Here is a 17,128-nt window from a genome sequence, read left to right as displayed (position 1 = left end):
TCACTGTATGCATGCATATCGATACATTATCAAACTTAACAATGATTTTTAAGGACCGATACGCCTAGACATGGATGCCCATCACATGATAGAGAATTTGTGGGCCGAATTTTATAGAAATGCCAGGCCAATTTTGACACCCAGTCCGCCCCTGGTTTAGTGACTGTATGAAGGTATGAATATATTATGACATGAATAATGAATAAATCTCAATAGTATGTACAAGGCAAATGCACGTTAGTTATACGTATTATGCTAATGAACAACGCCCACATCCAACACCATGGACAATAGTCAAATACCATAACCATAACAAAGCCTACAAATCAGACTCGACTCCTGCAGAGTCCAAAGCATGCGTCTCTAAATAATAAAAAATAAACATTCCTTAAGATCGCCATTCCCAAGATCATAGGACCAATGAATTTCGAGCTACGACATTCAGAAAGCAGTCAAATAAACTAACTTACACCATACTGGGGAAAGAAAACACCAAAAGAAAGCCACTCAACAGAAGATACTAGCTTACCCAATACTGGGGAAAGAAAACACCAAAAGAAAGCAATTCAACAGAAGATACTAGCTTACCCAATACTGGGGAAAGAAAACACCAAAAGAAAGCCACTCAACAGAAGATACTAGCTTACCCAATACTGGGGAAAGAAAACACCAAAAGAAAGCAATTCAACAGAAGATACTAACTTACCCAATACTGGGGAAAGAAAACACCAAAAGAAAGCCACTCAACAGAAGATACTAGCTTATCCAATACTGGGGAAAGAAAACACCAAAAGAAAGCCACTCAACAGAAGATACTAACTTACCCAATACTGGGGAAAGAAAACACCAAAAGAAAGCCACTCAACAGAAGATACTAACTTACCCAATACTGGGGAAAGAAAACACCAAAAGAAAGCCACTCAACAGAAGATACTAGCTTACCCAATACTGGGGAAAGAAAACACCAAAAGAAAGCAACTCAACAGAAGATACTAGCTTACCCAATACTGGGGAAAGAAAACACCAAAAGAAAGCCACTCAACAGAAGATACTAGCTTATCCAATACTGGGGAAAGAAAACACCAAAAGAAAGCCACTCAACAGAAGATACTAGCTTATCCAATACTGGGGAAAGAAAACACCAAAAGAAAGCCACTCAACAGAAGATACTAGCTTACCCAATACTGGGGAAAGAAAACACCAAAAGAAAGCCACTCAACAGAAGATACTAGCTTACCCAATACTGGGGAAAGAAAACACCAAAAGAAAGCCACTCAACAGAAGATACTAACTTACCCAATACTGGGGAAAGAAAACACCAAAAGAAAGCCACTCAACAGAAGATACTAGCTTACCCAATACTGGGGAAAGAAAACACCAAAAGAAAGCAACTCAACAGAAGATACTAGCTTACCCAATACTGGGGAAAGAAAACACCAAAAGAAAGCCACTCAACAGAAGATACTAGCTTACCCAATACTGGGGAAAGAAAACACCAAAAAGAAAGCCACTCAACAGAAGATACTAGCTTATCCAATACTGGGGAAAGAAAACACCAAAAGAAAGCCACTCAACAGAAGATACTAACTTACCCAATACTGGGGAAAGAAAACACCAAAAGAAAGCCACTCAACAGAAGATACTAACTTACCCAATACTGGGGAAAGAAAACACCAAAAGAAAGCAACTCAACAGAAGATACTAGCTTACCCAATAATGTGCACGACATAGCTTACTGTTTGTTCAATTACAAAGATCTATATCAATAACATTCCACGTGGAATTATAATTTCTATTTGAATTAACAACAGACACGTCTTCCCTAGCGCTATTAGGGCATGGAATGGGTTGCCTGAGCCAGCCAGAAAAACCAGTGACCTGGCAGAATTTAAGTCATTGTTAAATATACATGACTGAATGCATGACGCGTAGGACGTAAGCATTATACTCTAGTCGGTTGCATTATACTCTAGTTGGTTGCATTATATTTTAGTCAGTTGCATTATACTCTAGTCAGTTGCATTATATTGTAGTCGGTTGCATTACACTCTAGTCGGTTTCATTACACTCTAGTCGGTTGCAATATATTCAAGTCAGTTGCACTATACTCTAGACAGTGTCAACACTCTAGTCAGTAGCATAACTTAAATGTGGCATTGTACTCTTGTCTGTTACTTTACTTAAGTGTGGCTTTGTATTTTAGTTAGTGGTATAACTTGAAGTTGGCATTATACACTTGTCAGTGGCATTATAGTCTTGTCAGTGGCATTATTTAAATATGGCATTATACACTAGTCAGTGGTATAGTGGCTTATACGAGATTACTTGAAAGTGGCAGTATGCTCAGGTCAGTGTTATAACTAGAAAGTTCCATGTCTTGGGCGTATGATAATAGTGGCCTGACTTTGAGGTAACATTATAGTCTAGTTAGTGGCAGAACTTGAGTGTTCCATCTTTCTCTATTTAGTGGCATATCTTTAAGTCTATCTCTAGTCAGTTACATTATAGTTTAGCCCTTGGCATGACTTGAAGATGGGAAAATACTGTAGCCAGTAGGCTAATTTCAAAATTTGGTATTATACTCTAGTCAGTGGCGTAACTTGAAGAATGGCATGACAGGATTATGAAGCACTTGTTTTTAGCCACAATTTTTCAGAGGGTTGACATCGCCCACCCTCACTCACCACCATGACAATGAACTGGTACTCTGTGTCGGGCTGCAGGTTGTCCACTTCGTGGCGGCAGCGCTCACGTTCAATCCTCGTTCCCGACCACGTGAAAGATGTCCCCAGGTCTGCCTCTTTCCTGTGTAGGAGAAATAGCTTGGTCATCTCCCTTTGGTGTTGCCTCCGCTGACTTGTGATAACAGTGGCTGATCGACTGGAGGTGTGGCTTTGAATCTCAAGAATGATTGGCACTGTTAACAAGTACAGTAAAGCATGTAAACACATATTTAATTAGGTCCTTCTAATTATCTTACGATGTCAAATAAAAGTGAACTAACCAAGCACGAAAAACGTCATGAGAATGTAAAGGATGTCTGCCTGGTCATTAGATACGCTCCGATTAGTCGTCAGGATGGTCCGGGTTTGAATCCTGCCGCTCTGTACAATATTTAGGCTAGAGCGCTATAATCCTCCTTTTTAAAAGCATAATTAAAACTTACCCACTATTTATAAACCTCAATGACTTATTTATGTTATTCATGTATGCAAATGGCCTAAATTGAAATAATTACTTTGACTTTTAAAAATTTGGCACTTAAAATTTAAAAAAAATAAATTTTATCGGTGATTTGAGAAATTGCCTATTTTTATGCGATAATACACGTATTCTTCTAGGCAGTAGTTTAGAAAATCGCTATATATGCTGCGCCATTTTTTTTTGACTTGAAACAATATCATGTAATAGTTGTTTCCTTCTGACGTTTTGAAGTCATTCCTATTCTGTCTTTAGACGACTTGAGAAATGCCTGATTCAAATCCTCTGTCTGCTTTTACAGAGGCACCTACCACTTAACAAGGGAAGCACTTTTTCGGTCAAGCTTTTTCGGTCAAGCGATGTGTGCCCTTGTTGGAGGCTACCAGGCTGAAAATGACTCGAGACAGGAGTTTGAGTTCATTAAAAGTTTTGTAGCAGGCGAGGGCTATCATTTTACGACCGTCATGCCTGGAGGCACGGATGTAGGGCATGAAGGCAGATGGGTCAATAGGTACAGTGGGACCCCAGTGGTTCCCCCGTGGCACCGCATAGAACCTGATAATCACATGGGACATCAAAACTGCCAATGTCTGCTCGAGCCTCGTTCCTGGGAAGTCTCCGATATCGAATGCGTTTTTAACAACAGACAAGATGTTGGCTTCCTGTGTGAAGTTAATGACTAAAATAGGTTTCATTTTAAAAAGCATCTTTTAATAGCTTAATTTATAATCAAATGTATTATAAAAGAGTACAGAATATAAATATGTGACATTCTTTAGCACTTTAAGTATAAATAAATAATGTAAATATTAATATCATTAGTGTTTTGATACCACATAAATATTAAAAAAAGACCGAAGAAGTAGACCGGCTTAATTGGACTTTCTTGTCTAACAAAATTAAATAGCATTAGTTTTACCTTTAGCCTTTGGATAATTTGCTTTGGTTTTTCCATAAAACGAATGCTTGTATTTACATTCATTTGAATTGTGTTTTAGTTCATCTACATTCATTAATCATTGTTTTTTTACTTACTTACTTATTTAATCCTGTGTACTCCCCGGGGAGCATAGGGCCGCAACCACACCTCTCCACCAAACTCGGTTCTGAGCAGCTTTCTTCATCTGCTCCCATGTCATTCCAGTGCCCTCAGCTTCACTGATGACTGACCTCTTCCAGGTTTGCTCGGGTCTGCCCCACTTTCCTCTTTCCTTGTGGGTTCCAGTCAAGTGCCCTGCCTTCCCTTTTTTACCTACGTGATATTAACTCCTTCTCTCCTAGCTGACGATACCAGCGTTGATTCCAGCAGAATGTGGTAAATAATTACGGAGAGAAATAGTTAACTAGTATTTGTAGCAGACAATATCTAAAAAGTATAAAAAAACGTTGCAATATTGCATGAATAATTCGCTTTTGAAATACTCGTTTTATGTCGCATTATGTATTAAACCTTTCTATCCTGTAAAGATCTTTCGGCTGATAACCGCCATACTTATGCCATTAATTTCTATACGCAAATGTCCTGATTATTGATAAGAGAAAAAAACAAGCGCCCTAGTTGATCTTACTTTTGTACTATGAGGTTGTTTAGTTTTCTCCTAAACTAATTTCTACTGTTGGTCCTTATATCAGTAAACTAAATCTTTTACAAGGTGTTATCCAATCTAGTGTATGCTATGAATCTGACGCGGTGGCTGAACGGTAAAGCGATTTGCTTCCGAACCTGGGGTCCCGAGTTTGAATCCTGGGGAAGACTGGAATTTTTAATTTCGGGATCTTTGGGCGCCTCTGATTCCACCCAGCTCTAATGGGTACCTTTTCTACTGTTGGTCCTTATAGCGGTTAACGAAATCTTTCACAAGATGTTATCCAATCTCGTGTATGCTATGAATCCAACATTTAATCCGTTATTCTTTTTACCTTTATACCCAATCTCATGTCCGAACTTTTTAGCCTTGGTCCTTCCGTTGGTCCACGTTGTCCTCTAAGTAGTATGCTTTGTGTCTGCCATGTGACAATCGTATGGAAAGAATTCTTTTGGGGAATCTAGAAGATCCAAAGAGTTCTTGGTCAAGTTGTGTTGGTGTTATGCGGGGTTGGTAAGTCGAAGGGTGGAGCCTGGTCGTTGGTATCCTATCTGTGATCTGTTATCAACATATCAACATTATTTACTCATTTAAATAATTGACCTATTGCTGCTTTTATATTTGAAGCTTGTATGCAACATTTAAAATACAAAAACTGAAACTCAACATAAAACTAAATGAACAAATTTTTTGTTTGAGTAACTCTTCTTTTTCTATACTGTAATTTGTAAATCTATGACATTTGGTAGGAATAATAAAAGACTGCAAACATAGATTTTGGTTGCAAATGTATTAAGATAATTAATTTGTACAATTTATACAATGTATTATACTTTTAGGCCTCACCTTCACCTATTCCTCAGTCTGTTTGACCGCTGTGACACCACGCAAGATCTGTGGACCATCTTTCTCCATTCCTCTATATTTTAGGCTCAAGTGCATTTAAAAAATGGTTATGCCTGCGATAGCTGTGGCAAATTATGTAGGTCACAGCTGGAGCTGCATAGCCAAGGGAAATACTGCATTCCCCATTGATCTTCGGACTCGAAAAAAAGCTTTGTTATTATTATGTATCTTCTGTACAATTCTTTTACTTACTTAGACTTAGGTCCTCCCGCGCCGTTCGGCGCATTGGGCGACAAGCTGTCTCCATAAAGATCTATCACTGGTTATGTCCGAAGCCTCCTCCCACCTTGTGTCCACTGTTCAGAGGTCCTCCATAAAGGTATGACGCCAAGTTACCTAGGCAGCATCATAACAAATGATGGGGATGCCTACCATGATGAAGCGTGCCGAATAGGAAAGGCAGGGAACATTTTCCAAAAGGCTGCAGCCTAATAGGAGAAGCCAAGCCATTGGACTCGAGACAAAAATACACCTTCTCAACACAATCGTCATCCCAACAGCAACATATTCACGTGAGACATGGAAGTCATCTGTCTAAATTGAGAAAAGACTAAAAATGTCTGAACTGGGAGTCGAACACTTAATGAGGTTGTGACAGAGCGTCGCCTGAGGTTAATAGCTTATACTCTTACGACAAAATGAACTACCGATACCAAGAATACAATTCTGTTATTTGCAATAAAATAGCTCTCTGAAATATGAATGAGTGTTAATTTGAATATTTACTTTTTAATTGTATAAATTTATTAACCATACACCATAGATTTTTCATTGTTCACTGTAATGCAATGGGGATGTGAGATCAAAGGCGTTGGTTGTACACCGTGAAGCTTTTTTTTAAAACTCAATAGCATCTGTACCTAAAATGGTATAATTGTTGGTATGCGGTTGGTTGTTATGCTAGACACATAACACCCTCATTAACCGTGCACCACACAAACAGATGACCTTAACATCATCTGCCCCTTAGACCCCAATGTCTGAAAGGGGGAACTCGCTTAGTAGAAGAACTTGATTGGGGAAACCTCATTCGAATTGACACAAGACCCAGAGAAGCTCATTAAGTGACCTCACATAAAAGTCTGAAAGTTTTTCACGTTCCCGTACCTGCTTTTGACACACACACACACAAATTGGGGAGGAAATAAGGGATATTACATGTATTTCACAGACCAGGAGGCGCGGTGGCTGAGTGGTAAAGCGCTTCTCCTCCAATGGGGGTCCGAGGTTCGAATCCTGGTGAGGATTTGGAGTATTAATTTCGTGGTCTCTAGGACGCCAGCTCCAATTGCTACCTGACATTAGTTGGGGAAACGTAAAGACGATTGGTCATTGTGTTGGCCACATGGCACCCTTGCTAACATTGGGACAGAGAAACACAAGCCCTTTTGCATTTTCTGCCCTATAAATAACAAGGTCTTTTCGTTTTTTGCAGTACTATTTCGCAGATTTATTTTTAAATTCAAATGACATTATGGAGCTGTAGAACTTAATTAATGTACCTGAATGTATTAGAAATGTTAGTCTAACTGTCTTTAAGGACAAGATCAAACATGACTGTACAATTTAGCGACTTGGAAGTACAGTGCAAAGAAGAGAAGTACCTCAAATTGAACAGAAATATTTGACTTGCAGATTCTAAAATATGAGATGAGCTATACGCAGTGATGCCCAACCTAATTCGACCCGCGGGTCATTATAAGTTCCAACACTCATCTCGCGGGCCACATGAACGAAAAGTTATAAAATGAAATGAAATTGTCCTGAAACTATTTAGGTAGAAACCTATGGATTTGATAATTAATTAACAGGTTATTTGACAATTATATTTTTTTACGCGTCACAGAATACCTGTATTTCTCTACCTAAATGTGAGCAACACCGGCTCATGTTGTGGTCTCTTTTTGATAAATATTTCCATGGATCCTCCAATATCATAATTTCATAAACACACAAATGTTAAAGATCATGATACCAATCCATCAAAGAAAAAGTAAGGGCCCAAACGTAGGTAAAGATACATTTTTTCAACTTTTCTTTTTTTGTTTGGAAGGTAGATTTCTACACTTAGTGCCGATGTTGCGGCGGGCCGGATGGAACCACGTCGCGGGCCGAATATGGCCCGCGGGCCGTAGTTTGGGCATCAGTGAGCTATAGCAAATACTTTTTTTTAAAAACTGTATTTTAATAATAAAAAAGTCTTTAACTCTTTCTCTCCGTAATTATTTTCCTTATTCCGATAGAATTTTTCCTTTTGCTCATTTGTGTTTCATTATCCTGAGATGATTAAACTTCAATCACGTTTTTGTTTGTTATCAGAAAATGTTATAGTTCGTATCGAGTTATGGGGGATTGCATGCTCCTTATTCACAACATAAATTAAAGTTTATAAAACTAAAAATCAATTTAATTTCAGGGGTTCAAATCAACCTGGAATTGTCAATTAGGAGAGAAAGAGTTAAAATGTATTAATGGATAGATTGTGCATCGTCTGGATAGAATGATAGAAAGATAGATAGATAGATAGATAGATAGATAGATAAATAGATAGATAGATAAATAGACAGATAGACAGATAGACAGATAGACAGATATATATATATATATATATATATATATATATATATATATATATATATATAGATAGATAGATAGATAGATAGATAGATAGATAGATAGATAGATAGATATAGATAGATAGATAGATAGATAGATAGATAGATAGATAGATAGATAGATATAGATAGATAGATAGATAGATAGATAGATAGATAGATAGATAGATAGATAGATAGAAAAAAAATAGTGACAGAAAATAGCCTATGTTATTTCTTGTCAATAGAAATCAATTATAATCTCATCTGGGACGTTAGTATGGTCAAGGAAAATTGAACTGGCTATAAACGTATAATGCTCATTACTTACAAGAAAACATACATTCTATTGATCGCATCTTATATAATAGAAGATGATTACGTCCTACGCGTCATGCATTCAGTCATGTATATTAAAAAATGACTTCAATTCTGCCAGGTCACTGGTTTTTCTGGCTGGCTCAGGCAACCCATTCCATGCTCTAGAAGCGCTAGGGAAGACGTGTCTGTAGTTAATTCAAATAGAAATTATAATTCCACGTGGAATGTTATTGATATAGATCTTTGTAATTGAACAAACAGTAAGCTATGTCGTGCACAGTATTGGGTAAGCTAGTATCTTCTGTTGAGTGGCTTTCTTTTGGTGTTTTCTTTCCCCAGTATTGGGTAAGTTAGTATCTTCTGTTGAGTGGCTTTCTTTTGGTGTTTTCTTTCCCCAGTATTGGGTAAGTTAGTATCTTCTGTTGAGTGGCTTTCTTTTGGTGTTTTCTTTCCCCAGTATTGGGTAAGTTAGTATCTTCTGTTGAGTGGCTTTCTTTTGGTGTTTTCTTTCCCCAGTATTGGGTAAGTTAGTATCTTCTGTTGAGTGGCTTTCTTTTGGTGTTTTCTTTCCCCAGTATTGGGTAAGTTAGTATCTTCTGTTGAGTGGCTTTCTTTTGGTGTTTTCTTTCCCCAGTATTGGGTAAGCTAGTATCTTCTGTTGAGTGGCTTTCTTTTGGTGTTTTCTTTCCCCAGTATTGGGTAAGCTAGTATCTTCTGTTGAGTGGCTTTCTTTTGGTGTTTTCTTTCCCCAGTATTGGGTAAGTTAGTATCTTCTGTTGAGTTGCTTTCTTTTGGTGTTTTCTTTCCCCAGTATTGGGTAAGCTAGTATCTTCTTTTGAGTTGCTTTCTTTTGGTGTTTTCTTTCCCCAGTATTGGGTAAGCTAGTATCTTCTTTTGAGTTGCTTTCTTTTGGTGTTTTCTTTCCCCAGTATTGGGTAAGTTAGTATCTTCTGTTGAGTTGCTTTCTTTTGGTGTTTTCTTTCCCCAGTATTGGGTAAGCTAGTATCTTCTGTTGAGTTGCTTTCTTTTGGTGTTTTCTTTCCCCAGTATTGGATAAGCTAGTATCTTCTGTTGAATTACTTTCTTTTGGTGTTTTCTTTCCCCAGTATGGTGTAAGTTAGTTTATTTGACTGCTTTCTGAATGTCGTAGCTCGAAATTCATTGGTCCTATGATCTTGGGAATGGCGATCTTAAGGAATGTTTATTTTGTATTATTTAGAGACGCAGGCTTTGGACTCTGCAGGAGTCGAGTCTGATTTGTAGGCTTTGTAATGGTTATGGTATTTGACTATTGTCCATGACGTTGGATGTGGGCGTTGTTCATTAGCATAATACGTATAACTAACGTGCATTTGCCTTGTACATACTATTGAGATTTATTCATTATTCATGTCATAATATATTCATACCTTCATACAGTCACTAAACCAGGGGCGGACTGGGTGTCAAAATCGGCCTGGCATTTCTATAAAATTCGGCCCACAAATTGTCTGTCATGTGATGGGCATCCATTTCTAGGTGTATTGGTCCTTAAAAATCATTGTTAAGTTTGATAATGTATCGACATGCATGCATACAGTGAACTCTATATCTTAATAAGCAATATAGCGTCTTTTTAAATCAGCAATTATGTAGGCCCTAAAAAGATGAAGCCTACTAGTAGCACTGTCTACATTCTACATTTTATTTTCGGAAAATGTGTTCGGATCTTATAAAATAATAGACTTTTGAAAATGTTCAATTTTATGTCTAGATTGACTTGACATTTAAGAAAAACAAAATTATAGAAACAAATTTCCTCTTTTAGCCCTAACCAAAAGCTTACCTAGCGATGTGTCCTTTAGTGACCATTGAGAGAGTAATGGTTTTGTTGTATGCAGCTATGTTTGTATTGATGTGTTAAATATGTTTCGTCTACAGCAGGGGGTTCTCAACCTGTGGGTCGCGTCCCCTTTGGGGGTCGATTGACGATATGCCAGGGGTCGACAAAGACCATCGCAAAAAAGGAATTGTTATTGTCTATTCTTCTATTGCTGTATGTGTGAGCGTGGGGGGCGGGGGGTCGCAGATGAGTGGGGGATTGTAAAAAAATGGGTCGCCGAGCATAAAAGGTTGAGAACCGCTGGTCTACAGAAAGGGAAGGATGTTGATATTTGTACCCTTTTAAATGAGCTATGTTCCTTTGTCGATGTAAGTGATTTTCCCATGTTGAAAACTGCAGTGGTTTCCCCTGGCGGCAAGGTGTTAACGTATTCAGGTCATGTCTAAATTCTTCGGACAAGGGACGTGAGCTTTACCGGGCAATGAGTAGACCAGACAAAAGAGATGCATGGTGGCTACTTAATCGTGCGGAAAAGGCGGTCCTAGCCCAGTTCCGGGTCGGACACTGTCCAATTGGTGCTTACCTCGGACGGTGGAAGGAGAATTACTACACACGGTGTCGCCATTGCATGGAGGACGATGAAACAATAGACCACATTCTTTACGAATGCAGAGTTCTGCACGAAGGACGATTGGGACAAGGATTAGATAGAGAGATAACTGGTTCATGGCCGACACAAAGGCTGTCCTTGTACGGGGACAAGGCAACCTTAAGACTCACTGCTCGCTTCCTCTCACGTGCTCTAAGGGAGTAATTCCCAGCATGTTGTTCTCTGTTAATGGGGTTTCTGAATCGGTCATGTCCAACGCGGTCATACTGTTGCCGCAATGAACTGTAAAGATGATAAATATGTCAAGTGGAATCAAAACCAAAATTCACAGACTCAAGTGCGCTGGTGTTATTTTATGAAAGAGTTTCATTCAGGGGCGGACTGCATGTCAAAATCGGCCCAGACATTTCTATACAGTACAGCGGATAAATTGTATATCATATGATGGGGCTCCAACTATAGGCCTATCGGTTGTCAAAATTATTGTTTGTTTTTTTTTATAATGTATTGATAACTGTATGCATGAACTATATCTTTATAAGAAATTTAGGCCTTATGTTGCTTTGTAATCGTTATGTATGTAGGCCCTAACAGGATGAAGCCTACTAATAGCACTGTCTACGGATGTAGGCTATTACATTATCTTTGAAAATGTGTTAGATTAAATTAGTATTACACTGTAGTCTGTAAAAAATGTTTTTCAAATGACGCTCATATAGCCCCTTATATATGAGAATATTATAAAACCTTTAACAGTTTGATGCGTGCCATAGTGGCATTCATGAGGCCCTTTAGACCCATTTGAGTACCGGCCCACCGGGCATTTTGCATCTTATTTTAAAAAGCAAACACAACAAAACAGAAATGGTTCATGTCTCAGACTCTATTGACGCCACTGACTCTGACTCTATTGACTCGCGATCGCACACCACCTTCCAGTGACGCCATTGACTCTGACTCTATTGACTCGTGCCCGCACACCCCCACCAGTGACGCCACTGACTCTGACTCTATTGACTCGTGCCCGCACACCCCCAACAGTGACGCCACTGACTCTGACTCTATTGACTCTCGCCCGCACACCCTCCAGTGACGCCATTGACTCTGACTCTATTGACTCGCGATCGCACACCACCTTCCAGTGACGCCATTGACTCTGACTCTATTGACTTGCGCCCGCACCCCTCAGTGACGCCACTGACTCTGACTCTATTGACTCGCGCCCGCACCCCCCTAGTGACGCCACTGACTCTGACTCTATTGACTCGCGATCATTTAGTCTTAGATCTACTCCAGCTGATGGCGTTACAGTGAAGAAGTCACGCTTGGTTCTGGGCGAGTCCTTTCGATTATTACAGTCTAAACGTCTGTAACAAAGTCATCATTCGCCGCCATCTTCTTATTGATCGATCTTTTCTAACTTCTTCCTAAATTATTTACACATTCCAATACAAAGTTTCCTAAAAGAAAATCGATCTATTAAATATGTAGAGATAGACATGGTGTGATTATTTCTTACAGGAATTTTTTTTTCTTGTCAGTTTTATGCATCTGCTAAATATTTTTTTGCAAGGTCTTTAACATTTCTGTTGAATATATAAGGCTTGTCGTCGAGTCTGAAGATTAATGTGGAATGCAGTATTTCCCGTGGCTGCGCATCCCCAGCTGTGACCTACATATTTTGTCAGCAAGAGTAACTATTGTACACCGGTGGTCGATTAAGATTTTCTTTTCGCCGTCTGAGCCTGTCCTCGGCAGCGGATTTTCTTTTGGTCTCAAAAGATTTAATTCATTTGACTTGCGCTTCCTATAAAGAATCTTGAGAGTACAAAAACTATAATCCTTGCGTGAAAGGGGTCTTTCCAGCATCTACGCAGTGCTCAAACGACTCCTGCGCTGGCTTGGTCATGTTCGCAGGATGGAGGACAACCGTATCCCGAGGTATTCGAGGTTCGACACCCGATTCGGGCAGAGTTGTGTTTACTGCCGCCTAAAGGCAGCACGGAAAACCTTCTCCCAGATATCCCCCTCACTGGTCCTCAAATGAGATTGGACCATAGCGCTCTCAGCATGCCATAAACGTGAAAGTAGCTCTATATAAAAGCTATACTTTTAAGTAACGGCGGTTGGTCGTTGTGTTGGCCACATGACCCACTTGTTAACTGTGGGCCGCAGAAACAAAAGTCATCATTCACAGCCGTTAACTTATTGATCGATCTTTTCTAACTTCTTCCTAAATTATTTACATATTTCAGTACAAAGTTTTGATAAACGGAAACCAATGTCTTTGTTAAATAGAGACTTCGTGATGTGATTATCTCTTGTGTGAAAAAAAAAAAGCAATAAATATTTTTCTTTTCTGTTTTAACCATCTGCTAAATATTTATTTGCGAGGTCTTTAAAATGTGTGTGGATTATAATAATAATAAGGCTACCGTGGTCGAGTCCGAAGATCATTGAGGAATGCAAAATTTCCCGTGGATACTCAGCCCCAGCCGTGCCCTACATATATATTACAATAATTCAGATGTTTTTTTTTTAAAAGTATTTTTATTTACATTTGATATGTTTTTATAGTTCATGATTAATTTTTTCACACAAAATATTTTGTTTAAACTTATGTTGTAGATTTCATTGATATCTCTTGAAGAGTAAATATTTTCTTTATTTCTTTATTTTATCAATTAAATTATTTTTTTTAGTTGTTCCTTAATTTGTTCAGATTTATGCTCATATATCTGGACTACCAGAATGCTACAGAGATATGGAGGGGGTTAAGTATATGATATATATTATGCAGAGTAGAAGACATACAAACGCATACACACGAATGTAGAAACAAGCACACATCACTGTTTCTCACGGTTTGCGTTTCTCTGTGACGTTCTGACGTACACACTAATATAGAAAGAAGCAATATTTCTCTCCATTCATGTTTCTGTTTTCTCTGTGACGTTCTGACGTTAAGCAGTCGGCGACTTCATAAACACGGGTCACCTTCACACATCCCTTAGTCTGTTGAACCGTTAGGGCACAACACATGATCTGTCGACCGTATTTCTCCATTCTTCTCTTTTTGCCTTGAGACTAAATCTCTTTCAGCGACAGGCCCATCCATTCTCTTATGTTGTCTTCCAATGCTTTCTCTGTCTACCTATTCTCCTTTTCTTTCTGGTAATGTTTTCTGAAGGAATGTCTTTGCAATCCTGAGGATCTAGTTATCACTATGGAAAACATTAGTTTTCTTTACACATTTTTTGAGAAAAAGTTCATCTTATTTACGGTTCATCTTATTTACGGTTCATCTTATTTACGGTTCATCTTATTTACGGTTCATCTTATTTACGGTTCATCTTATTTACGGTTCATCTCATTTACGGTTCATCTTATTTACCTCAAGCCGTCACTCATATTGTATGTGATGATGAGGGCCGACAGTTAATAAGGCCACCGCAATGGCCAATGAGTCAATGATGCCGTGCATATTTCGAAGTAAGAAGCTGGGCGCTTTATCACTTGGCCATCTTAAAGCAATTCATTGTTGAGAATATATTCAATGAAATATCCGTAGAACACAATCATCTCCTTCTGTTGAATGCCTGTTTTCTTTTTGTGTCCTATAAATAAACTTATTGTTCTCGTCAATATTTTAACTGTTCTTGTCAATATTTTAACTGTCGTAATCAATATTGTTTCTACCTCATCACGCATAGAATAAAACAATGACAGCTATGTTTGATTGAAATACATTTAGAAATACATATTTAATATCCTTTTTATTCACGGTCACTATTTCCATCTCCAGGTATTTTTATATTTCAGAACATGCTATTGGTAGCAGAGATCAATAACCTTTTAGCTATTCTGTGTTATTTCCAGTGTGGTATTCTTGGTTATTTGCGAAGATATTTCTCCTGCATAGCTGTGAGCCTGTAGAAACATGTAGTCAGGAGGAAGCGCTCCATGTCCAGACATATTAATGCATCTAAGATATAAAAGAATCTGTTACGAAAGATATGGTTACAAGTATTTCATAATTAATGTAGGACGATTCTTAAAATAGAGCCATCTTTTCGGTTCAAAAGATTAAGAAAAAGAACACAAATTAAAGAAACTACCCAGCATTCTTATACATAGAGATGTCTGATTATACATATGATTATTTTTTATGTTTTTTTTAGTAATATAGATCATTAGATAATATAGTGTGGTTCACTGATAATAATAAATATTCAAAATTGTGACTATTCGCATTTAGGAATGTAAATTAGGTTAAAGATCTTTAAGGTAAGTATACTTTCAAAAAGTTTTTTTTTTTTTTTTTAAAATATCTTTAATGTTTGCGACTATTTCTGGTAACCTAACCTTCACAAATATATATTTATAGTGAAATTATTCAATTTTTACAAAGTTTATTGACTGTCTGTTTAAAATTGACACACGATATTTCCCCCACACCCAATTCCGGGGGAAGTCAAAATTTGGCACAATTATTTGTTTTATCTGTCAAAACAAGAATATAAAAAATAATTAACCAAATAAGTTCATTAAACTATTGGTAATTAAATATTTTGTTTGGTATTGAACAAGGTAAAGAAACTGTACTTGACAAATATGGTGATATAAGTTGAATTAGTTCCCTTGAGGACGCTTGAGCCTTCATCAACATCACCAAACTCCATTTGAGTGAGGGCTTGAGAGGCTCAAATCCTCTCTTGCAAAAGCCCTGGACTGAAACCCTGCTGTCTTGCGTAGTGCATGAATGTCACCATACAGGTCGAGAATTTTGGGTTTCCCAGACCAGTCGAGACGGAGATCAGCAAGTCTGGGGCAGTCAAACAGAATATGAGGCACGGTTTCCTCTTCTTCCCCGCAGCGGGGGCACCATGAATCAAAATTTGGCCATAGCCGCGAGAAATATGAGCCAACAGGACAATGGCCTGTCCTGCACTGCGCTATAATAGCTTGCTCAGGCCTGGACAGCCTCCACCACGGGGAAGTGCGGTCAGGGCGCCTCATGCCTGAGCCTTAGAGTTCGAGCTTTTTAAAAAATGCATTTAAAAACCGATCACGGTAACATTGACACAGATACTCTATTCTTCCCCCCACCCCCCATTATGTCCCCAGCTGGTCCAGATACGTGATAGGATCAAAGTGCACTGAGAAAGCTAAAAGCATGAAATGGCGCTAAAAAAAATTTGGTAAAAATGTTTTAATCGAACATATTTATTATTGTTAGTCTAGATTTAAAATTACCCAATTGTATGGATAGAGTTACACTTAATATAAGCTTTTTTTTTTATAGTTCTAAATGCAAGGGACTTTCTTTATGTTTCAGAGTTCATGTTTAGATGTTCAGAAGTCTGTTCAAAACATGTTCAGTTCTTCTATTGGGTGCTTTGTGTTTTGTTCTTTGATTTCAGGTAAGCTTGACATAATGGGGAGTTTGCCGATGTGGAGTCATTGTGAAGACAGGAGTAATGTCCCTTATAAGGCTATGAAATATTTGTTTCGTGGCCACTTGCTCTACTCCCCATTACGTTAATAGTTAACTCTCCATTATATTAATAGGTAACTCCCCATTATATTAATAGGTAACTCCCCATTATATTAATAGGTAACTCCCCATTATATTAATAGTTAGCTCCCCATTATGTTAATAGTTAACTCCCCATTATATTAATAGGTAACTCCCCATTATATTAATAGGTAACTCCCCATTATATTAATAGGTAACTCCCCATTATATTAATAGTTAGCTCCCCATTATGTTAATAGTTAACTCCCCATTATATTAATAGGTAACTCCCCATTATGTTAATAGTTAACTCTCCATTATATTAATAGGTAACTCCCCATTATATTAATAGGTAACTCCCCATTATATTAATAGGTAACTCCCCATTATATTAATAGTTAGCTCCCCATTATATTAATAGTTAACTCCCCATTATATTAATAGGTAACTCCCCATTATATTAATAGTTAGCTCCCCATTATGTTAATAGTTAGCTCTCCATTATGTTAATAGTTAACTCTCCATTATATTAATAGGTAACTCCCCATTATATTAATAGTTAGCTCCCCA

The 17,128-nt window shown here is 38.0% G+C and overlaps 2 protein-coding genes across 3 annotated transcripts in view; both read left to right on the top strand.

Annotated features, from left to right (window-relative positions):
* LOC106061491 (perlucin-like protein) overlaps window positions 1-17,128 on the top strand; it is a 79,080-nt gene that overhangs the window by 50,855 nt on the left and 11,097 nt on the right. The window contains exons 1-2 of one of the 2 annotated variants that reach the window (XM_056009131.1): window positions 14,898-15,327; window positions 16,379-16,463. In XM_056009131.1, the coding sequence (XP_055865106.1) occupies window positions 16,415-16,463 (49 nt within the window). In that variant the 5' untranslated portion in view covers window positions 14,898-15,327; window positions 16,379-16,414. Of the gene's footprint in view, window positions 1-14,897; window positions 15,328-16,378; window positions 16,464-17,128 lie in introns of those variants that run through there. The other variant, XM_056009132.1, reaches the window with a different exon arrangement.
* Window positions 3,561-3,884, top strand: LOC129922568 (uncharacterized). Its single transcript, XM_056009212.1, has one exon. It carries the CDS (start codon window positions 3,561-3,563, stop codon window positions 3,882-3,884), a length of 324 nt encoding a protein of 107 aa, XP_055865187.1.

The sequence above is a fragment of the Biomphalaria glabrata genome, chromosome 13, assembly GCF_947242115.1.
Source record: "Biomphalaria glabrata chromosome 13, xgBioGlab47.1, whole genome shotgun sequence".
Lineage (NCBI taxonomy): Eukaryota > Metazoa > Mollusca > Gastropoda > Planorbidae > Biomphalaria > Biomphalaria glabrata.
Note: the sequence above shows the minus strand (reverse complement) of the source record. Positions and strands in the feature narration are given on the sequence as shown.

Coding starts and splice junctions, on each gene's coding strand:
- LOC129922568 (XM_056009212.1), top strand. CDS start 3,561: ATGTGTGCCCTTGTTGGAGGCTACCAGGCTGAAAATGACTCGAGACAG.